The sequence below is a fragment of the Heloderma suspectum genome, chromosome Z (genome assembly GCF_057233095.1).
Source record: "Heloderma suspectum isolate Gila_16-S chromosome Z, 16-S_ref, whole genome shotgun sequence".
NCBI lineage: Eukaryota > Metazoa > Chordata > Lepidosauria > Squamata > Helodermatidae > Heloderma > Heloderma suspectum.
This window is the reverse complement of record NC_139476.1, coordinates 1970606-1986452: the sequence shown is the minus strand read 5'-3', so window position 1 is coordinate 1986452 and position 15847 is coordinate 1970606. Positions and strand designations below refer to the sequence as shown.

The window sequence follows — 15847 nt, the reverse complement described above, 5'->3', positions numbered from 1 at the left end:
GTTACATCTCTATCCCACCTTTCTTCTATGGTGGAACTGAAGGCATCATATATAGGGTTCCCATGCGCGGACCACACCCAAACCTGCCTAATTCCTGGATCCCTGAAGATAGAATATGTGTGTGTGGCAGGGGGAGCAACTGGAACTGTGACCATAAGCAGTTATCCTGCAGAAGACAGAATTGTGCGTTTACGAGCGTAATCTTCTATTATTATTATTTTTATTATTATTATTATTAAATTTATTAATCGCCCGTCTGGCTGGTCACCCAGCCACTCTGGGCGATGTACAACACACCATAAAAACAGTTTAAAACAATAAAATCCTACCATAAAAACGTTTTCTAAAATACCCTAACCCACCCCAAACGCCTGCCTGAACAGCCACGTTTTTAATGCACGACGGAAGCTCATTCAAGAGGGGGCATGGCGGAGTTCCCTAGGGAGGGAGTTCCACAGAGTGGGGGCCACCACAGAAAAGGCCCTCTCCCTCGACCCCACCAGTCTAGCTGTCCTGGCTGATGCGACAGAGAGAAGGCCATCCGAGGCTGATCTTGTTAAAATGCTGCTGGAGGCGCTTCTAGTTCCAGTCCCCCCCTGAGACGTGCCAAACATTTCCCGCCGTATCTGCAGTTCCTCCTTGATATATATGTGTGTTTTCTCCTCGCTGCCTTTCAGATTTGGGCGGCCCTTTTTTGTACCGTGACCAAGATGGTGAGAAGGCCTCCTACTCCCTGGAGACCCCCTATGGCTTCCAGTTGGATCTGGATTTCCTCAAGTATGTCGACGACATCGAGAGGGGCCAGACCCTCCGGAAACTGCCCCTGCAGCGCAAGACCAAAGGCCAGAAGCAGTCCCTGAGCTCTTCTCATGGCCAAACCGGTGACTGGACATCCACTGAGTCACTTTCATCAATGACCAGCGAGGATGGAAAACCCGCTTTCTCCCCACGGCCCAGACTGCGGGCTGGTTGCTCGGAAGCCAAGGAGCCCCTGTGCAAACTGGCCTCACTCCCCGCATCCCTGGCTCCCATTATCCAGCTTCTGCCTCCTCCTCCCCCGAAATCGCTGTTCAGAAACACCCGGGTGGAGAAAACCTTACTGGAGACAAGTAAGAGGCTGGAACAAGAACTCAGTGGAACTCCTCCTGCAACACCCGCTAGCCCTTCCAAGATCAATGCATTTCCCCCGTATTGCTCTTCAACTTTGGCCGCCCTGATGGGGGAAAGCCAAGCTGACCCCAGCTTGCCTCCGACGGGCTGCGCGAAGTTGAGTCCCGCCAATTCGGGAAGGGGCACCCCAGCCACAGCGCTCAGCCCTGCACACCTCCATCAGGTCCGCGAGCAGATGGCAGCCGCCCTCCAGAGACTGAAGGAGCTGGAGGAACAAGTCAAGAGCATCCCGGTTCTGGAAAGGACGATTTGCAGGTTGGAGAAGGAGAAGGAGCAACTGGTGGCCGGCTTGTGGGAGAAACTGGAGCCGGAAGCAGGCGAGGCTGTCTCCAGCTTCCCCCCGAGATCGCCCAGTCCGGGGGCCGCTGGCACAAGGGGAGCAGAAGGATCTCAGGGTGGCTGCGAGGTTGAGAGAGAAAGCCACGGCGAAGCGTCGAACGCGAGGCCGAGCAAAATTGCAGCGTTAAAGAAACTGACGGAGAAATTGTCTGGTTCGGAGAGGGGCACGCAGACAGGTCGGGGAGCGGCCCACGCTTGGAAAGCCGACGAACGCACGCACCGATCCGTTGGCGTCGGGGAAGACGTGGACATGCGCGGGGCGGTGCTCCACTGCCGGAGCCAAAAGCTGTGCCGAGAGGTGGGCGTCGGGCGAGAGACGGAGACCAGAGACGCGGAGGTGTGGGTCACGGAGTCCTTGCTCGGGGTTTCATCCGAGGCAGAGCAGGAGATCCACTTGCTGCGGCAGAGCGCCCGGCATCAAAGGGAGCTCATCTCCATGTTGGAGGGACACGTGAAAGAGGCCACAGATGAGCTGGAGGAGTTGAGAGTGGAGGTTTGCTCAAGGGTCCCACGGAACCTGGTCAGCAAAGAAACCATGGCTCAGCCAGAGATGGTGGAAGCGTGTGCAGAAGCTGTGCCGGCCACGCGAAGCCAGGCCGCGGGTGGCCATGTGGAGATGGCGGACAAGGCTGTCCACTGCGCCCCGCGCATGGCATGTGTCGGAGTCGGCTGCGACTTGCCGTGGGAAAACCCCGCGCCCGTCTGCCGTGGAGATCAAGCCACGCAGGTCGATCTGGAGATGGAACACGAAGCCCCAAGGAGGAGCGTTGGCTCCGCCACGGCAGAAGCAGACAGTGGCACAGCTACAGACGTGACTCCACCAGCAGGTGCCAACGTCGGAAAGCCGGCGGGCTCTCAGGAGCATGGGCTTGAAAAGGAGCATTGTCCGCAGGTGGAGATTTCTGGGCTCGCTCTGGAATCGCCTTTGCTCCCGCAGCCCGTGGGAAAGGACGAGGGGAATGTGATTGTCTCGGAAAGGGGGTCCGACAAGAGTGCCACGGGGATCGCTGGTGAGCTGCTTGGGACAAACCGGCGGCCCACGACAACCAGTCGGCCACCATCAACTACTCACAACCCATCAGAATCTGAGTTGCCCCGTTTCCACTGCTTTTACATCAGGGCTTAATTTGAGCGTGGGCTCAAAGGTTGAGTTTGTGAGCCTGTGTTTCAGTGCCCTCTGAGTGTGTCCAGAGTGCATTCCCCACTCTGTTGAGAAACAAAACCCATGGATCTGGGGATTTGGGGGAAAGACATTCTCCCCCATTTTATGAGCCTCTGCTCCTGCCAGAGGTCCTGTGAACCAGTCTCTGTATGGGTGTATGAAGTCAAGAGTTCAAGAGTTCAATAACGACCACCCATTGTGCATTTCAACACACTTCAGTGTAGTTCAGTTAATTTTCATGCACTTTGCTGTATGGGTGCATGAAGTCAAGAGTTCAAGAGTTCAATAACGACCACCCATTGTGCATTTCAACACACTTCAGTGTAGTTCAGTTAATTTTCATGCACTTTGCTGTATGGGTGTATGAAGTCAAGAGTTCAAGAGTTCAATAACGACCACCCATTGTGCATTTCAACACACTTCAGTGTAGTTCAGTTAATTTTCATGCACTTTGCTGTATGGGTGTATGAAGTCAAGAGTTCAAGAGTTCAATAACGACCACCCATTGTGCATTTCAACACACTTCAGTGTAGTTCAGTTAATTTTAATGCACTTTGCTGCCACAGAGCCTGCCTGGTGAAATGGATCTGGATCCACAGAATACCTGCATGTGCAGCTCTTGTCCTCTCCTGGGCCTTTTGGAAGTCCCCCTACCAAGGTTCCACTGCAGGACTGCTTGCCATGGCCAAATCTTCCCCACACCCCCCACAAAATCAAAGCAGCTGAAAAATGCCCTTGGTTATGAAACAACATATAGCAGGCATTTTTCTGCTAAGTCAGTTGTCTACATGTCCAGTGGCATAGGAGAATCTAAGAGCCCTGCTGGATGAAATCTAGGCGGATTCTTCTGCCCCAGTGTCCTGTTTCCAGCAGTGGACAGCCAGGTGCCCCAAAATGAAAGCCCACAAGCAGGACCCCAAAGCCTCTGCTGTCATTTGTCCTACACCATTTTTATTTTTACTTGTTTGTGGTAGACTGCTTCTGATCATGGAGGTTCATAAAAAGAGCCTACTGGATTGGAAGAAAGGGTGCCCCTGATCCCAGAGGTAGCGTATAGCCATCATAATTAGTAGCCGCTGAAAATCCTCTGCTGCTCCATACATTTGTCTGATCCCCTTTTTAAAGCTCCTGCTAAGCTGACAGCCTGCATTGCATCTTGCGGCAGTGAGTTCCACAGTTCGAAGCCCTTTCTTTCATCAGTCCTGAATCTCCCCCACTCAGCTTCATGGAATGACCCCATGAAGCTGAAGGGGGCATTTTAGTTAAACAAGTGAAATGCTCCAAAGGCTGTTGCTCCAACCCCAAAGTGAATGAGCTACGGCCAATAAAACTGTTAGCGAAAGTAGTAAAACATGGTGCTGTGGACAAAATTGGGGTCACCGGGGCATGTTTCATCCTCAGCCTCGCGCTGTCCTTGGCACACACCCCTTTTACTGTCTATAATTTGCTCATCTGAAGACGGGCTTTGCCTCGGGGATGCTGTTGGAATGGGGGCGACATCTCCCCTCCCTGCTTGGGCCTGGAGGCATCCCCCATGGGGAGAGGGCGGCAATGCATCTCCCTGCTGAGTGCCCAGAGACACATTGCCCCCCTCACTCTTCTGCACTCTCTCGTTTCATCTCCCTGGCAAGTGCTCTGCTAGCATCTTATGCCACTCCCTGTTCTGTTCCCCCCTCCCAGGAGCCCTCAAATCCATCATGAAGAAGCAGGACGGCCCGGCCAAGGTGGAAGTGGGAAGTGGGAGGAAGACGCTGCAGTTTGTGGGGGTACTGAATGGCGAGTACGAATCTTTCCACTTCCTCTCTTTGGGGCATGGTGACTGGGTGGATGGGGGAGAGCCAGGCTGCCATGCTGTGTGGGTCGATCAGAGTGTCATCTCAGTTGGGGCAGAAGTGGGATTACTGCTTGAGCCAGTGTGTTTGCATTGCATCCGTGTTGACAGACCTGCACACCCCGCTTTGGGGTTCTAGTCCCACCAGACTAGGTGGACCCTCCTTGGTTTGATCCAGCAGGGTTCCCCCTATGGAGGAGAAGCCTACAAGGACAGCTAAGTGAAGCCTTTGTGCCTGGAAGTTGTCTTCCTCCAAACAGACCAGACCAGCAAGAAGGGAGGGCTAGTTGCCTTTGTGGGCGGCTTCCTGGTAGCATCTGATTGGCTGCTTGTTGTGGACACCGGATGCAGGGATGGGGTTTGACCCTTGGCCTGTTCCAGCATGGCTGTAGTTGTATGGGTTTGGTCAACCGCTAAATGGAACCTCCACATGCTGACACAGTCTACCTCAGCACTGAAGGCAGGACGGGAAGGAGAAAGCCTCCGTGCACGTATATGCACTTCCTGTTGGAAACAGGATGTTGGGTGGACAGGATGGATCCAGAGATGCGGCCCTTAGGCCAGATGCAGCCTGATTTCAAAAGCCCGCACTGCAGGCGATGAGTTCAGACCTCTGGCAAGGACCTTCAGTCCCTCCCCCAGCTGCAAGGGAGGGAGGGAAGGGGGTGGAAGAGGAAGGGGGTGACCCCGCCCACTTTGGACTCTGCCCCACGGCCCATATGTGGCTGCCAACAGGTTACCCCCAAGGGAAAGTGGGCACCTACCCCCTTGATTAAAATCAAGGAAACCCCCCCCCCTCGATTTTAAGAAAATCCTTTCCAAAGGGGTAGGTTCAGTCTAGGTGTCTTTGAAAACCTCTCAGCTGCTGCAGACGATGACATCAGAGTGGAGCTTCCACTTTCCGAGGCAGCCTACCTCTAAGAGTTGCACCAGGAGGGGAGGGCCGTGGCTTCCGTGCCCTGCCTCTGCGCTTCTCGGGGGCATCTGGCTGTCCCCTGTTGGCGGCAGGGGGGACAGGATGGTGGCAAAGACAGTGCTCTAGTCTGATCTAGCAGGCCCATTGCCAACCTGTTGAACCCCTTTGCCTGGATTTCCTGCCCTCCAGGTGGGCTGCTGGGGAACCCAGCGGGGAGGGGGTGTCTGGAACAGAGTTTGGGGTTATGGCAGGGAAGGGGTGTGCACCCAAGCTATCCCCAAGGGAAGCCTGACCCCCCAATCTGTGATGGCAGGTATGAGACCACCTCTAGTGAGGAGGACGAAGAAGCGGAGGAGCGGTCCCCTGGGAAGGGGTGCCCACTCAGCTCCGACAGCGATGAGGCTGGCAGCACTGATCCCTCCGACGAGGACTTGGTTGCCAATCTGGATTGCAGATGCCGCAGTCTGGAGGGCCCCGTCCCAAAGCTGGGCTCCGATCTGGAGGAAGCGGAAGATGTGGACAGCCCGGGGGTGGCTCCCCCAGACGTGAAAGAGAAGTAAGTCCAGTGTAGGCTACAGCTGGGTGCTGCGTCCCCGCCGAGGAGTCCCAGGTTGCCATCCCGGCCCTCAAAGGGGCCAGCGGGAAAGGTCAGGGGTGGGAACGTGGGTATGATCCCCTCCCTCCTGCAGTGCAAATAGAGAGGTGGGCTTTGATGCAGCGGGCATGGCTTCAGGGTCCCTTCCAGGGTCACGGACCTGCCCTCTCTCTCCCTGCCTCAGTTCCAACCGTCTGTAAAATGGGTGCAGACGATTTCGCAGGGGGAACCACAAGGCTGAACAGAGCCGGGAGCACAAAGCAAACGTGAAGCGGCCAAAGGCTCCACCGAGGTGATGCGGCCGAGACTGCATCGCTTCAGCCGGCAGGTGGCGGGTCTCACATGAATGAATGAACAGAAATCCCAGCATGGGGGGGGGGGAACCTAACAGGTCAGAAAGACTGTGCCTCCTTACAAAGAAAATATACCCATCCTGCATGTAGAAATCTAGCATGTCAGGGGGAAGGGCTGCAACCTAGTCCTGTCCCCAACATGTTTGTTTCTCTATTAGGAGGGGATTTGAATGCTTCTAGCCTAAATTCCATATTTAGGGAAAACAAGCCTGTCAAGAGAGAAGGCTAGGCCACACCCCGGCCCAACCTGCTAGATTTTTACATGCAGGGATTTGTGTTTCCTTTGTACGGCGCAGCAGCCTCAAGTTCAGGCCGAACACAGGGTGGCCACCAATGACACCTTGTGGCGGCAAGCTCCACGGACACCGGGATTTGCAAATCCACGGGGTCTCCCCCAGGCTCATAAGGGCTTGTCCAGGTACCAGCTCCACCTCGTAACCCTCCAAGAGTAGGCCCATATAGGGGGCTTTCCTATTATTATTATTATATAAATATCGGGGTAGACAACCTCCAGATACTGTTGGACTTCAGCTTCCATCATCTCTAGCCATCCTAGTTGGTCGCTGCCCAGGAACATCTGTAGGGCCACAAATTGCCCACCAAAACAGAACATTTTATTTCACAACGGGCGTAGTTATAGAAGAGCAGCAGCTCTAAATGCATTCCTTCAAATCTGCTGTCTGGGGATGGAGGATTTGGGAAGCAAGGGAGACCTGCTTTGGCAACTGCAGGAAGCCCAGCTGCATTTCACCTCCCACTCCAGCTGTTTAACAGCTGGAGCGAAGGAAGGAAATCACACTAACACCATCTTAAAAGGGCAACTCCGCCAGAGACCCGAAAACCGGGAGCGCTGGAGTGTGTGTGCTTCGTCAGGGCGGCACCACTGCCGCCCCAGAAGGAAGCAAGGCAAGGCTGGGGTGGGTGCCTTTTGCCCCAGACCTTGGGACCAGGAAGACAGAAGGGCTTAAAACGGCACCGCCCATTCCCAAAACTGGAGCCGTTCCTCCCCAAAAGAAACAAAGAGAGCAGATCCACTGAACCGAAGGCATAAAGCCATCGGATTCATGAGTGCATTAGAAAATCTGGCCGGCCGGCCTTACGGCACCGATGTCAAGTGGAACGTGGCAAAGCCAATCTGCAAATGGTGGCCCCGCAAAGGGTGGCGTCTGCCCATCAAGGCAGGGGAATGGGTGGATTGTCAAGCAAAGAGCAGGACAATGGCTTGACTCCGAACTGGTCTTCCCCAACAGGTTTGAGCTGAGTCACTGGATGAGGGATGCCTGCCTAGTGGTGAGAAGCCATCTTGGGCACGGTGGGGGAGCTGCCTCAAAAAGCAAAGAGGTGGTGAGTCGACGCGGTGGGGGCAATGTGGAGTAGCGGGTAGAGTGTCAGGCTTGAGGCGGGGGACTGCCAGCCTTTTTCCAGCCTGGCCTACCTCGCAGGGTTGCAGTGAAGCTATATATATGTTCAAGAGGGATGATGTAAGGAAACCACCTAGGGCTTCTTGGCGGGCTCAAAAGGAAGGAAAACCCACCCCAAAATGGCAGCGGGCGCCACGTCTAGCCTCCTGAAAAATCTCAGCTTTCGTTTTAAAAAGAAGACAAGCTTCAAAGAGTTTATCGTGAGTCTGCAATGTTCTCAGATATCTGTAGCTGGGCGTGAGGGGGACAATCTTTCTTTAGCTGTCTGTTGGGCATTTCAGAGTCAACCTCTGCCTGGCCTTGTGGCATGGCTGAAATGCCATCTCCCATTAATTCCATTTCCTACCTCTGCTTCCTGCCCTTTAACTGGTGACGGATCTGTAAGAGGACCTCTCCTCTTGTTCCAGGACTGCCACATTTCCTCGGGGGCCTTTAGCGAGGGACTTTCTTCCACATCTGTGTTGACTTCTACAAGGATGACGTAATACCTCTAGGGATGTCTGTCACAGGGAAATCTGGTTCTTTTTTGGCTCAACCGAGTTCTGCGGCATGTTATGACTCAATTTGGATTTGCGAGCCAAGCTGTGGGCTGTTCCCAAAACTCCAGGAGCTTTTTGGCACATGGGGCGCCGGGGGGGGGGGGGGGATTCCTCAGTTTGCAAAACGTATGGCCTGATTTGTTCAACACACAGCTGACCTTGCAGAAATTACACACCGCCGGCTGCAATTTGCAAAAAATCCGGCCATAATTTGTGCACATTACTCGGACATTTGAACAAATTGCAGGGCCTTCCTCCCAAAATGCACGAAATTGCCAGAGAGACTGAAAGAACTAGGCCTGCTTAGCCTTGAGAAGAGGAGACTGAGGGGAGGCAGGGTAGCGCTCTTCAGGTACTTGAAAGGTTGTCCCAGAGAGGAAGGCCAGGATCTCTTCTCCATCATCCCAGAGTGCAGGACACGGAATCATGGGCTCAAGTCACAGGAAGCCAGATTCCGGCTGAACGTCAGGAAAAACGTCCTGACTGTCACAGCAATACGACAGTGGAACCAGTTACCTAGGGAGGCGGTGGGCTCCCCCACACCAGAGGCATTCATGGCAAGGCTGGACAGCCACCTGTCAGGGATGCTCTGGCCTGGATTCCTGCATGGAACTGGGGGTTGGACTCGATGGCCTTGTAGGCCCCTTCCAACCCTACGATCCTATGATTCTACGAAAGTCTGAGAACCGGCCTGATGCACCACAGACTAAGTTGGGTGCCACAGCAGGAAACGAAATGAAGTTTTGGGGACCGAGCGTAGGGAAACCCATCAAATGCCACCCCTCAAACGGACTTCTCCAGCATCCCTTGACCCTCCAAGTGGAATATGGCCACCAACTGTCCAGTGTCATTCACCAGATGCATTGCCTCCCCTCCCTCTTTCTGCAGTCCCCAGCAATAAAACCAGCCCCTGGTAGCCCAAAAGATGTACCTGAGGGGTTGTCATCTGGCCTGGTGCTATGCCTCTGCTTTGTCTTCCCCTTGCCTGCATTAAACATGCCCGATTAGAGGTGATGTGCGTGTCACATTGTCCTGTGGTGGAGTGGTACATTTGGAAGTGCAGGCGCTCATCATGACAGACCCCCTAGCCACGCCCTGCCCCAGAAGAGTCCAAAAATGCAAGCAGCTGTGTTGATTCATATCAAAACCGGCCCTGGCAGTTTTGGTCCCCATCAGGAGCAGGGCTTTGGTAAAGCGAACGAGTCTTAGCTGCCCCTTCAAGACCGAGCTGCCCCCAAGGACTTTGCATTGCAACAGGGAACAACGTATTGTTGCAAGAAAAGCAATAATTTGCCCACTGCTGCTGCGGCGGCAAATGCAGCTATGCTCAGAGGGAACAGGGAAATCCGGGGTGTGTGGCAGGTGACATCAGCATCCCTGCTAATAAAAGAAGTCCCGGAGCATCAACCCTGCGAGCCCCGGGTCCACGACACCACTGGCGGTCTCCAAAGGCCCCTTGGCTCATGCTTCTGCTTTGTGCTGGCTCCTAGCTCTCCAGCACCAGCCTCGTCCTTCAGGAGTGGTTCCGGGTGTCCAGCCAGAAGGCCTCGCTGGCCAGCGAGGTGGCTGGCCACCTCCTGGCCTTCACCGAGCTCTCGCCCGCGCTGCTGGCTCACGTCGTCAACCTCTCCGACGGCAACGGCAACACAGCCCTCCACTACAGTGTCTCCCACTCCAACTTCAGCATCGTCCGGCTCCTGCTCGACACGGGTAAGTGAGGTAGCGCCAACACGGGGCAGGGACCTGAATCCCTTTCCCGTATGCCCTGAAAGGGGGAGAGAGGCAAGAACGAAGGCGCTTGGCAACTAGAGATGAGTTGGCCCCTGCAGCTGGCTGGGAATGAGGGACTTGCAATACAACACAACTGGAGGGCTCTCTCTCCCTCAGCCCTGTTCTATCAATATTTTAGTCCACCCTAAGACTTCAGCCTCCCCAAATCCAGCACCCTCCAGATGCTTTGGACTACAACACCCAGTTACCCTGACATTGGCCGTGCGGGCTAGGGCTGATGGGAGCTGAAACCCCAAACCTCTACAGGGTGCTGGGTTGGGGGTCGTCTTCATGCATCTCAAGTTGCCACCAGTTTCCCATACAGGCCATCTTGAGCACCATGGGGTTTTTTTGTTAGGTGGGCTGGGGTAGCCGAGCCCCTCCTTTGCAAGCAGAAGGCCCCAGCTTCAATCTCCGCTGTGGGAACCTTTTTGGCTAAAGGGCGGGATACAAATGCTATCCATCAATAATATAAATAAAAATGAAAAAGGCCTGACTTGGTATAAAGCCAGCTTCTTTTGATCCTCCTGTCCTGGTACCATCGACTCTGACTGGTACAGCCAGCTGTGGTGCAGTGGTTAGGGTGTTGGACTGGGTCTCAGGAGATCCGGGTTCGAGTCCCTCCTCGGCCATGAAGCTCACTGGGTGACGTTGGGCCAGTCGCTGACTCTCAGTCGAGCCCGCCTCACAAGGTGGTTGTGAGGATAAAATGGAGAGGGGGAGGCGGATCGTGTACGCTTCTTGGCCTCCTTGAGGAACGTTGGGATAGACACATAACCAATAAATAAAGCAATATTTACAAGTGGCTCCTAAAGGCAACCGAGGCTCACCCTGCCTTTGCGGGGAATGTGGTAAGGGAGAACGTGGGGCAGGGAGGGGGAAGGAATTCCTGGCGGTAGGACACGAGAGGAAGCTGTAATTTCCCGTAGGGGATGCAACAGCCATGGCTTGACCCAACACCACCAAGCCAGTTGCTGACCAGAGCATGGGGCCATGGCTTGTGTTCCCCCACAGTCCTGAAGATCAACTGACAGGGCTTTGGACCGGAGGAGGGTGCCACCATGCCCTTCATCTCGGGCAGAAAAGTCTCTTGGGCCGGCCCTGTCAGTCCTTATGGTTATATTGTACTTGTGCCCATTTCTTCTTCTCTCTCTCCTCCGCCGGTGCAGGGGTCTGTAACGTCAACCATCAGAATAAAGCCGGCTACACGGCCCTCATGTTGGCTGCCTTGGCGGCCGTGGAGCGGGAAGACGACATGGCCGTCGTCCGGAGGCTCTTTGGCCTGGGAAACGTCAACGCCAAAGCGAGCCAAGTACGTCTCTCTTGGGGTGGGGATGGGGAAACAACCTGCCTCAGTGCTGGCAGGCAGCGGTCCACTGCAAGGAGGCAAGCACTGGCGGTTTGTGTACGCTCAGAGGCACTCTTTGGCTCCTCATCTTTAAAAACAAAGAAACCTCTGGACCAGTCATAGAAGAGTAGGGTTGGAAGGGGCCTGTAAGGCTGTCGAGTGCAGCCAGACTGCATCGCTTCTTTTTTCCTCTGGGTTCCAGGCCGGCCAGACCGCACTGATGCTGGCAGTCAGCCACGGGCGGCAGGAGATGGTGGAGGCCCTTCTGGCATGCGGGGCAGATATCAACCTTCAGGACGAGGAAGGCTCCACGGCACTCATGTGCGCCTGTGAGCATGGACGGACGGGCACCGTGCGGCTGCTTCTGTCTCAGCCAGCCTGCGACGTCTCCGTCGTCGACAACGTAAGTCCTGGGCGAGGAACCTCAGACTCCAGGGCCAAATGTGGCCCCATGAGGCTCGCCACATGGCGCCTTTTCCCAAACCATTGATTGCTTTGGGGGCTCCCAGCTTTTCTGCAGCTTTCCCCCCATTCTGAAAGGTTGAGATGCCTCCCCAAAGGCTAAATTGCTGTCACAAAGAGCTTTAAGCTAAAACAGGCTGGTATTTTTGGTATGCTCCCCCCGCTGCCTCTGCTTTTTGCCTTTAGCCCAACCCACCTCAGAACGGGGCCCCCAAAAGCTTCTCCAAAATAGAATTAGGCCTCAGGCTGAAAGAGGTTCAACACCCCTGATGTATGCTGTGCTTCTCGAAACGGTTTGCTCCTCCCAATCTCCGCATATGGAGCCTTTGGTTTCTGACGTTAGGTTTCTAGCCCTCACTGCTAGAAAGTGACTCGTGACTGACGTAAGCCGTACTTGATTTTGTAGTGGGATCTGTGCGCAGCGTTTGCGCTCCGAGCCCAATCCGAACCTGCTTGAGAGCCCCACCCATGAACAAAATTTGGCTTAGGAATCTTCCTCATGACGGATCATGCAAACAGGCGGAACAAGCAGAAATTGGAGCGGCTGCTGCCAAAACGAAGGGTTACCTCTACTGTAAACTGGACGATCGACTTCTGTGCTACTTCGTTCTGTTTCAGCCAGTACAATGGACAGTCGGACTCTGTTTTATCTGTTCTAATCTGGATAGATCGTTTGTAATGTTTGTGGGGCCAAACCAAGTCTTTCATTCTTGGTTCAGCCAACCTGGTTCTTGGTTTTGCTTTTTCTGCAGGATGGCAACGACGCCGTTGCCATCGCGCTGGAGGCCAGCCATCGTGACATTGCGGCGTTGATATCGACCCACCTCACCCAATCCGCGGCGCAATCCCCAGTGAGTAAATCCGGCCATTCTGCTTTCTCTCAGGTCCAGAGCCCAGCATTAAAGGGGCAAATCTGCCAGTCTCCCAGCAAGCAGGCAAAACGCCCCGTGCACTCATCTGCTGTTGCTGAATTTTGTCTGCTGCAAAACGTCAGCTGTAAAGGACATTAAGGAGAGCCCTGCTTAAACCTGAGTGTTGAAACGGATGTGATTCCCAAATCAACTAAAACATATGGGAGTTGGGTATGTTTACGGGGCATCCTGGGACAACGCTCATTCTTCCCCGCGTTCTTTGGGTTTTCACCCTTAACTTGGGCTTTTAGGGGAGGCACCATAGTAGCGCTACAGTGCCTTCGTTCAAAAGCTCAGTTCGCAAATGGTTGTGTAGCACAGAGCAAGGATGTTCACTGCCAGCAAAAAATGGACGTAGATTTATGGAGGAACACAAAACAAAAAAAGCCTGATTATTGCCCTGATGCGGCAGCTGTCCCTTTCAAGCTCAGATGTCTAGTTTTTATTGGGGCCTGAATTGACTCCGTCTGCCCAGAAAGGAAAAATGGTCACATACACACAGTTCTCTGCACACCAGGATCAGAGCTAAAACTGGAAAAACGTCTGCGATATTGAGTTGCATGGGGTTTAAGAGCATTTTGAGTACATCTTATCTTCCTGATTTGCCTCTGGGGAAAAGAATGTTGCCCGAATCAGATCATGAGCTCCCAGGTAATACTGGGTTTGCGTGGGTTTTGAGCGCATTTTGGCCATGCTGAACTGCGAGAGCTCCTTGTCATGCCATCGGAGCTTTATAAAACTATGCATTGTTTTCACCACCTTCTCTGTGGTGGCCCCCACTCTGTGGAACTCCCTCCCTAGGGAACTCCGTCATGCCCCCTCTTTAATGAGCTTCCGTCGTGCATTAAAAACGTGGTTGTTCAGGCAGGCATTTGGGGTGGGTTAGGGTATTTAAAAAAAAAAAATTATGGTAAAATTTTATTGTTTAAAATTGTTTTATGGTGGGTTGTACATCGCCCAGAGTGGCTGGGTGACCAGTCAGATGGGCGATTAATAAATTTAATAAATAAATAAATTGTGTGGAGAAAGTGGATAGATGCAAAAAAAAAAAAATTCTCTACCCCCTCCCACAATACCAGGACTCTGTCAGCTCATGATATCGTGGGCAGATTTTAGGACATCCTTTTTCCGATTCAGTGTCGTTCATTGCTGCATTAAAATGGGATTAAGGAGGGAGGATACACTTGGCTAAGCGGAGCCTCCTTGTTTAGAGGTAGTGTACCTCCAACTATTAGATGCTGGTAATTAAACAGCAGGCAGCTACACGCTTCCTTGACGCATGCGGACGGAAAAAGGATGAACGTTCCCCAATGTTTTGTGCACTCCGATTCCCATTATCCTGGGCCACTGACCATGGTGGCTGATGGGATTTGGGAGTTCAACATTTAGTTCTGGTAGGACAGTGGGGTCTGCTCTCTGAAATGTGTTTTGGCTTCTCAGATGCCATTGAAACATTTTGGAGGGTTTTCGCGTAGCTGTATCTTCTTTCTGTCCACAGGACACCAACGGAAAGACCTCCAGCAGGGACAAGAAGCCGCTTTAGAGCGTGGACCCTACCTGGGGGCCTAATCCACTGGCCAGAGCTGCCGTTCTCATCAGACTGTTTTACACCTCTGCCTGGGGCTGTCCAGGAGCTCTGGACCACTAGGCTAACCCTTCCATGTGGAGGTTGCCCGAGAAAAGAGAACCGGCATGAGAGGACCGAAGGACAGGGTAAACTTATTCCGAGGCTGCATATTTCCTGCCCAGCCATCCAAACTATGCAACTCTCAAACAATACTGCAGCTTCCACTGGGGCCCTAGTCCTCAGCGAGGAGGTCAACCTCTGTCAACATCACTGCTTCCGTCCTGCTGGTGGGTCTCCCTTGGTTGTTCCCGCTTAGGAACCAACCAAACAGCAGGGAGAGTGCAAGAGCAAGATTCCCTGCAAATAAAATTCAAATTCCTCACACATATAGAGACCAGCGAGGCAGAAAGGTGAGACTAGAATTCTCCTCTCCGGCTTTCTAGTTGCAAGGAATTTTGCAGTCAGGGAAGCGTTCAGGCAAGCGAGCCCCCAAGTGCAAACAGCAGGGGTAAAACCCCAAATTCTGGTTGCGCACCTCAATGAGGACTAGGCACATTCCCTGCTCCCCTCAGTGCCAAAGGGTCAAGGCGGTGCCTCCCCACCCCACCCCGCAAGCGAGGGCTCTTACTTACTACCCCCCCCTTTTTTAATCCATCCTACTCCCTCTTTTACTGCTGCACTGAGATGCTGTTACCCCTGTGAAGGACTTGGACTGTTCACTCCTAATCTGTGATTGGAAAGAACTGCGTGAAGAAATCCTGCACAGAGGTTTTGTGCACAATGCGTGGTTTATATCTCTGTTCAAATGCTCTCTCTCCAAAACAAAGAGCCATAACACCCATCTTGTGAAATTTTACCGTAAGAGGGAAACGCTGTAGGATTTGGCCGGAACCAGGCAGGAATGTCTAAGGTTTACCATTTTACAGCAGGGGTCCCCAACTTTTTTACCTTCCCGTGGGCACATTTGGGAATTTGAGAAACTACTCTGGGCGCCCCCACAAAGTGGCTCCCACAGAGGATGTGGCTAGTCACATAATGGCTGCCATGGGGGACCTAGCTAGTCAAAAGTGGGCTCAAGTAGTATGTGTTGGGGAGGGGGGGATAACAAAGCTAGAGGCTGGGAGGAAACAAAGGTAAAGGGGTAGAGACAGAGCAAAGCTAGAGGCTGGGAGGGGGAGAAATGAAGCTAAGGAGGGAGAAATAGGCTAGAGGCTGCGAGGGAAATAGCAAGGCAAAGGAATAAAGAGCAAGGTTAAAGGCTAGGAGGAGGAGAAACGATGGTCCAAAAATAAGGGGGAATAGCGAGGCAAAGGGGAGAGAAAGAGCAAGGCGAGTGGCTAGAAAGGGAGAGACTACCCTAATGTTTTCCAAGGTTTTCCTTTAAACTATTTTTTGAAGGAGGCAGGGAGGGGAAAGTTTTGTGAGCATCGTTGGAGATCCCTGCAGGCACCATGGCCTGGGGA

At 53.4% G+C, this 15847-nt stretch overlaps 1 protein-coding gene across 1 annotated transcript; it reads left to right on the top strand.

Moving 5' to 3' along the window:
• Positions 1 to 336: 336 nt before the first annotated feature.
• On the top strand, positions 337 to 15224 carry LOC146333475 (KN motif and ankyrin repeat domain-containing protein 3-like). The gene is made up of 9 exons (XM_084826086.1): positions 337 to 2519; positions 4352 to 4451; positions 5732 to 5974; positions 7617 to 7710; positions 9817 to 10036; positions 11266 to 11408; positions 11647 to 11847; positions 12659 to 12757; positions 14316 to 15224. The coding sequence occupies exons 1-9, from the start codon at positions 914 to 916 to the stop codon at positions 14358 to 14360; spliced, it is 2751 nt and encodes a 916-aa protein (XP_084682212.1). The 5' UTR covers positions 337 to 913; the 3' UTR covers positions 14361 to 15224.
• Positions 15225 to 15847: the final 623 nt, after the last annotated feature.

Coding starts and splice junctions, on each gene's coding strand:
- LOC146333475 (XM_084826086.1), top strand. CDS start 914: ATGACCAGCGAGGATGGAAAACCCGCTTTCTCCCCACGGCCCAGACTG. Junction 7,711..9,816: donor CCTCAAAAAGCAAAGAGGTG/GTGAGTCGACGC, acceptor GCTGGCTCCTAG/CTCTCCAGCACCAGCCTCGT. Junction 12,758..14,315: donor AATCCGCGGCGCAATCCCCA/GTGAGTAAATCC, acceptor TTCTGTCCACAG/GACACCAACGGAAAGACCTC.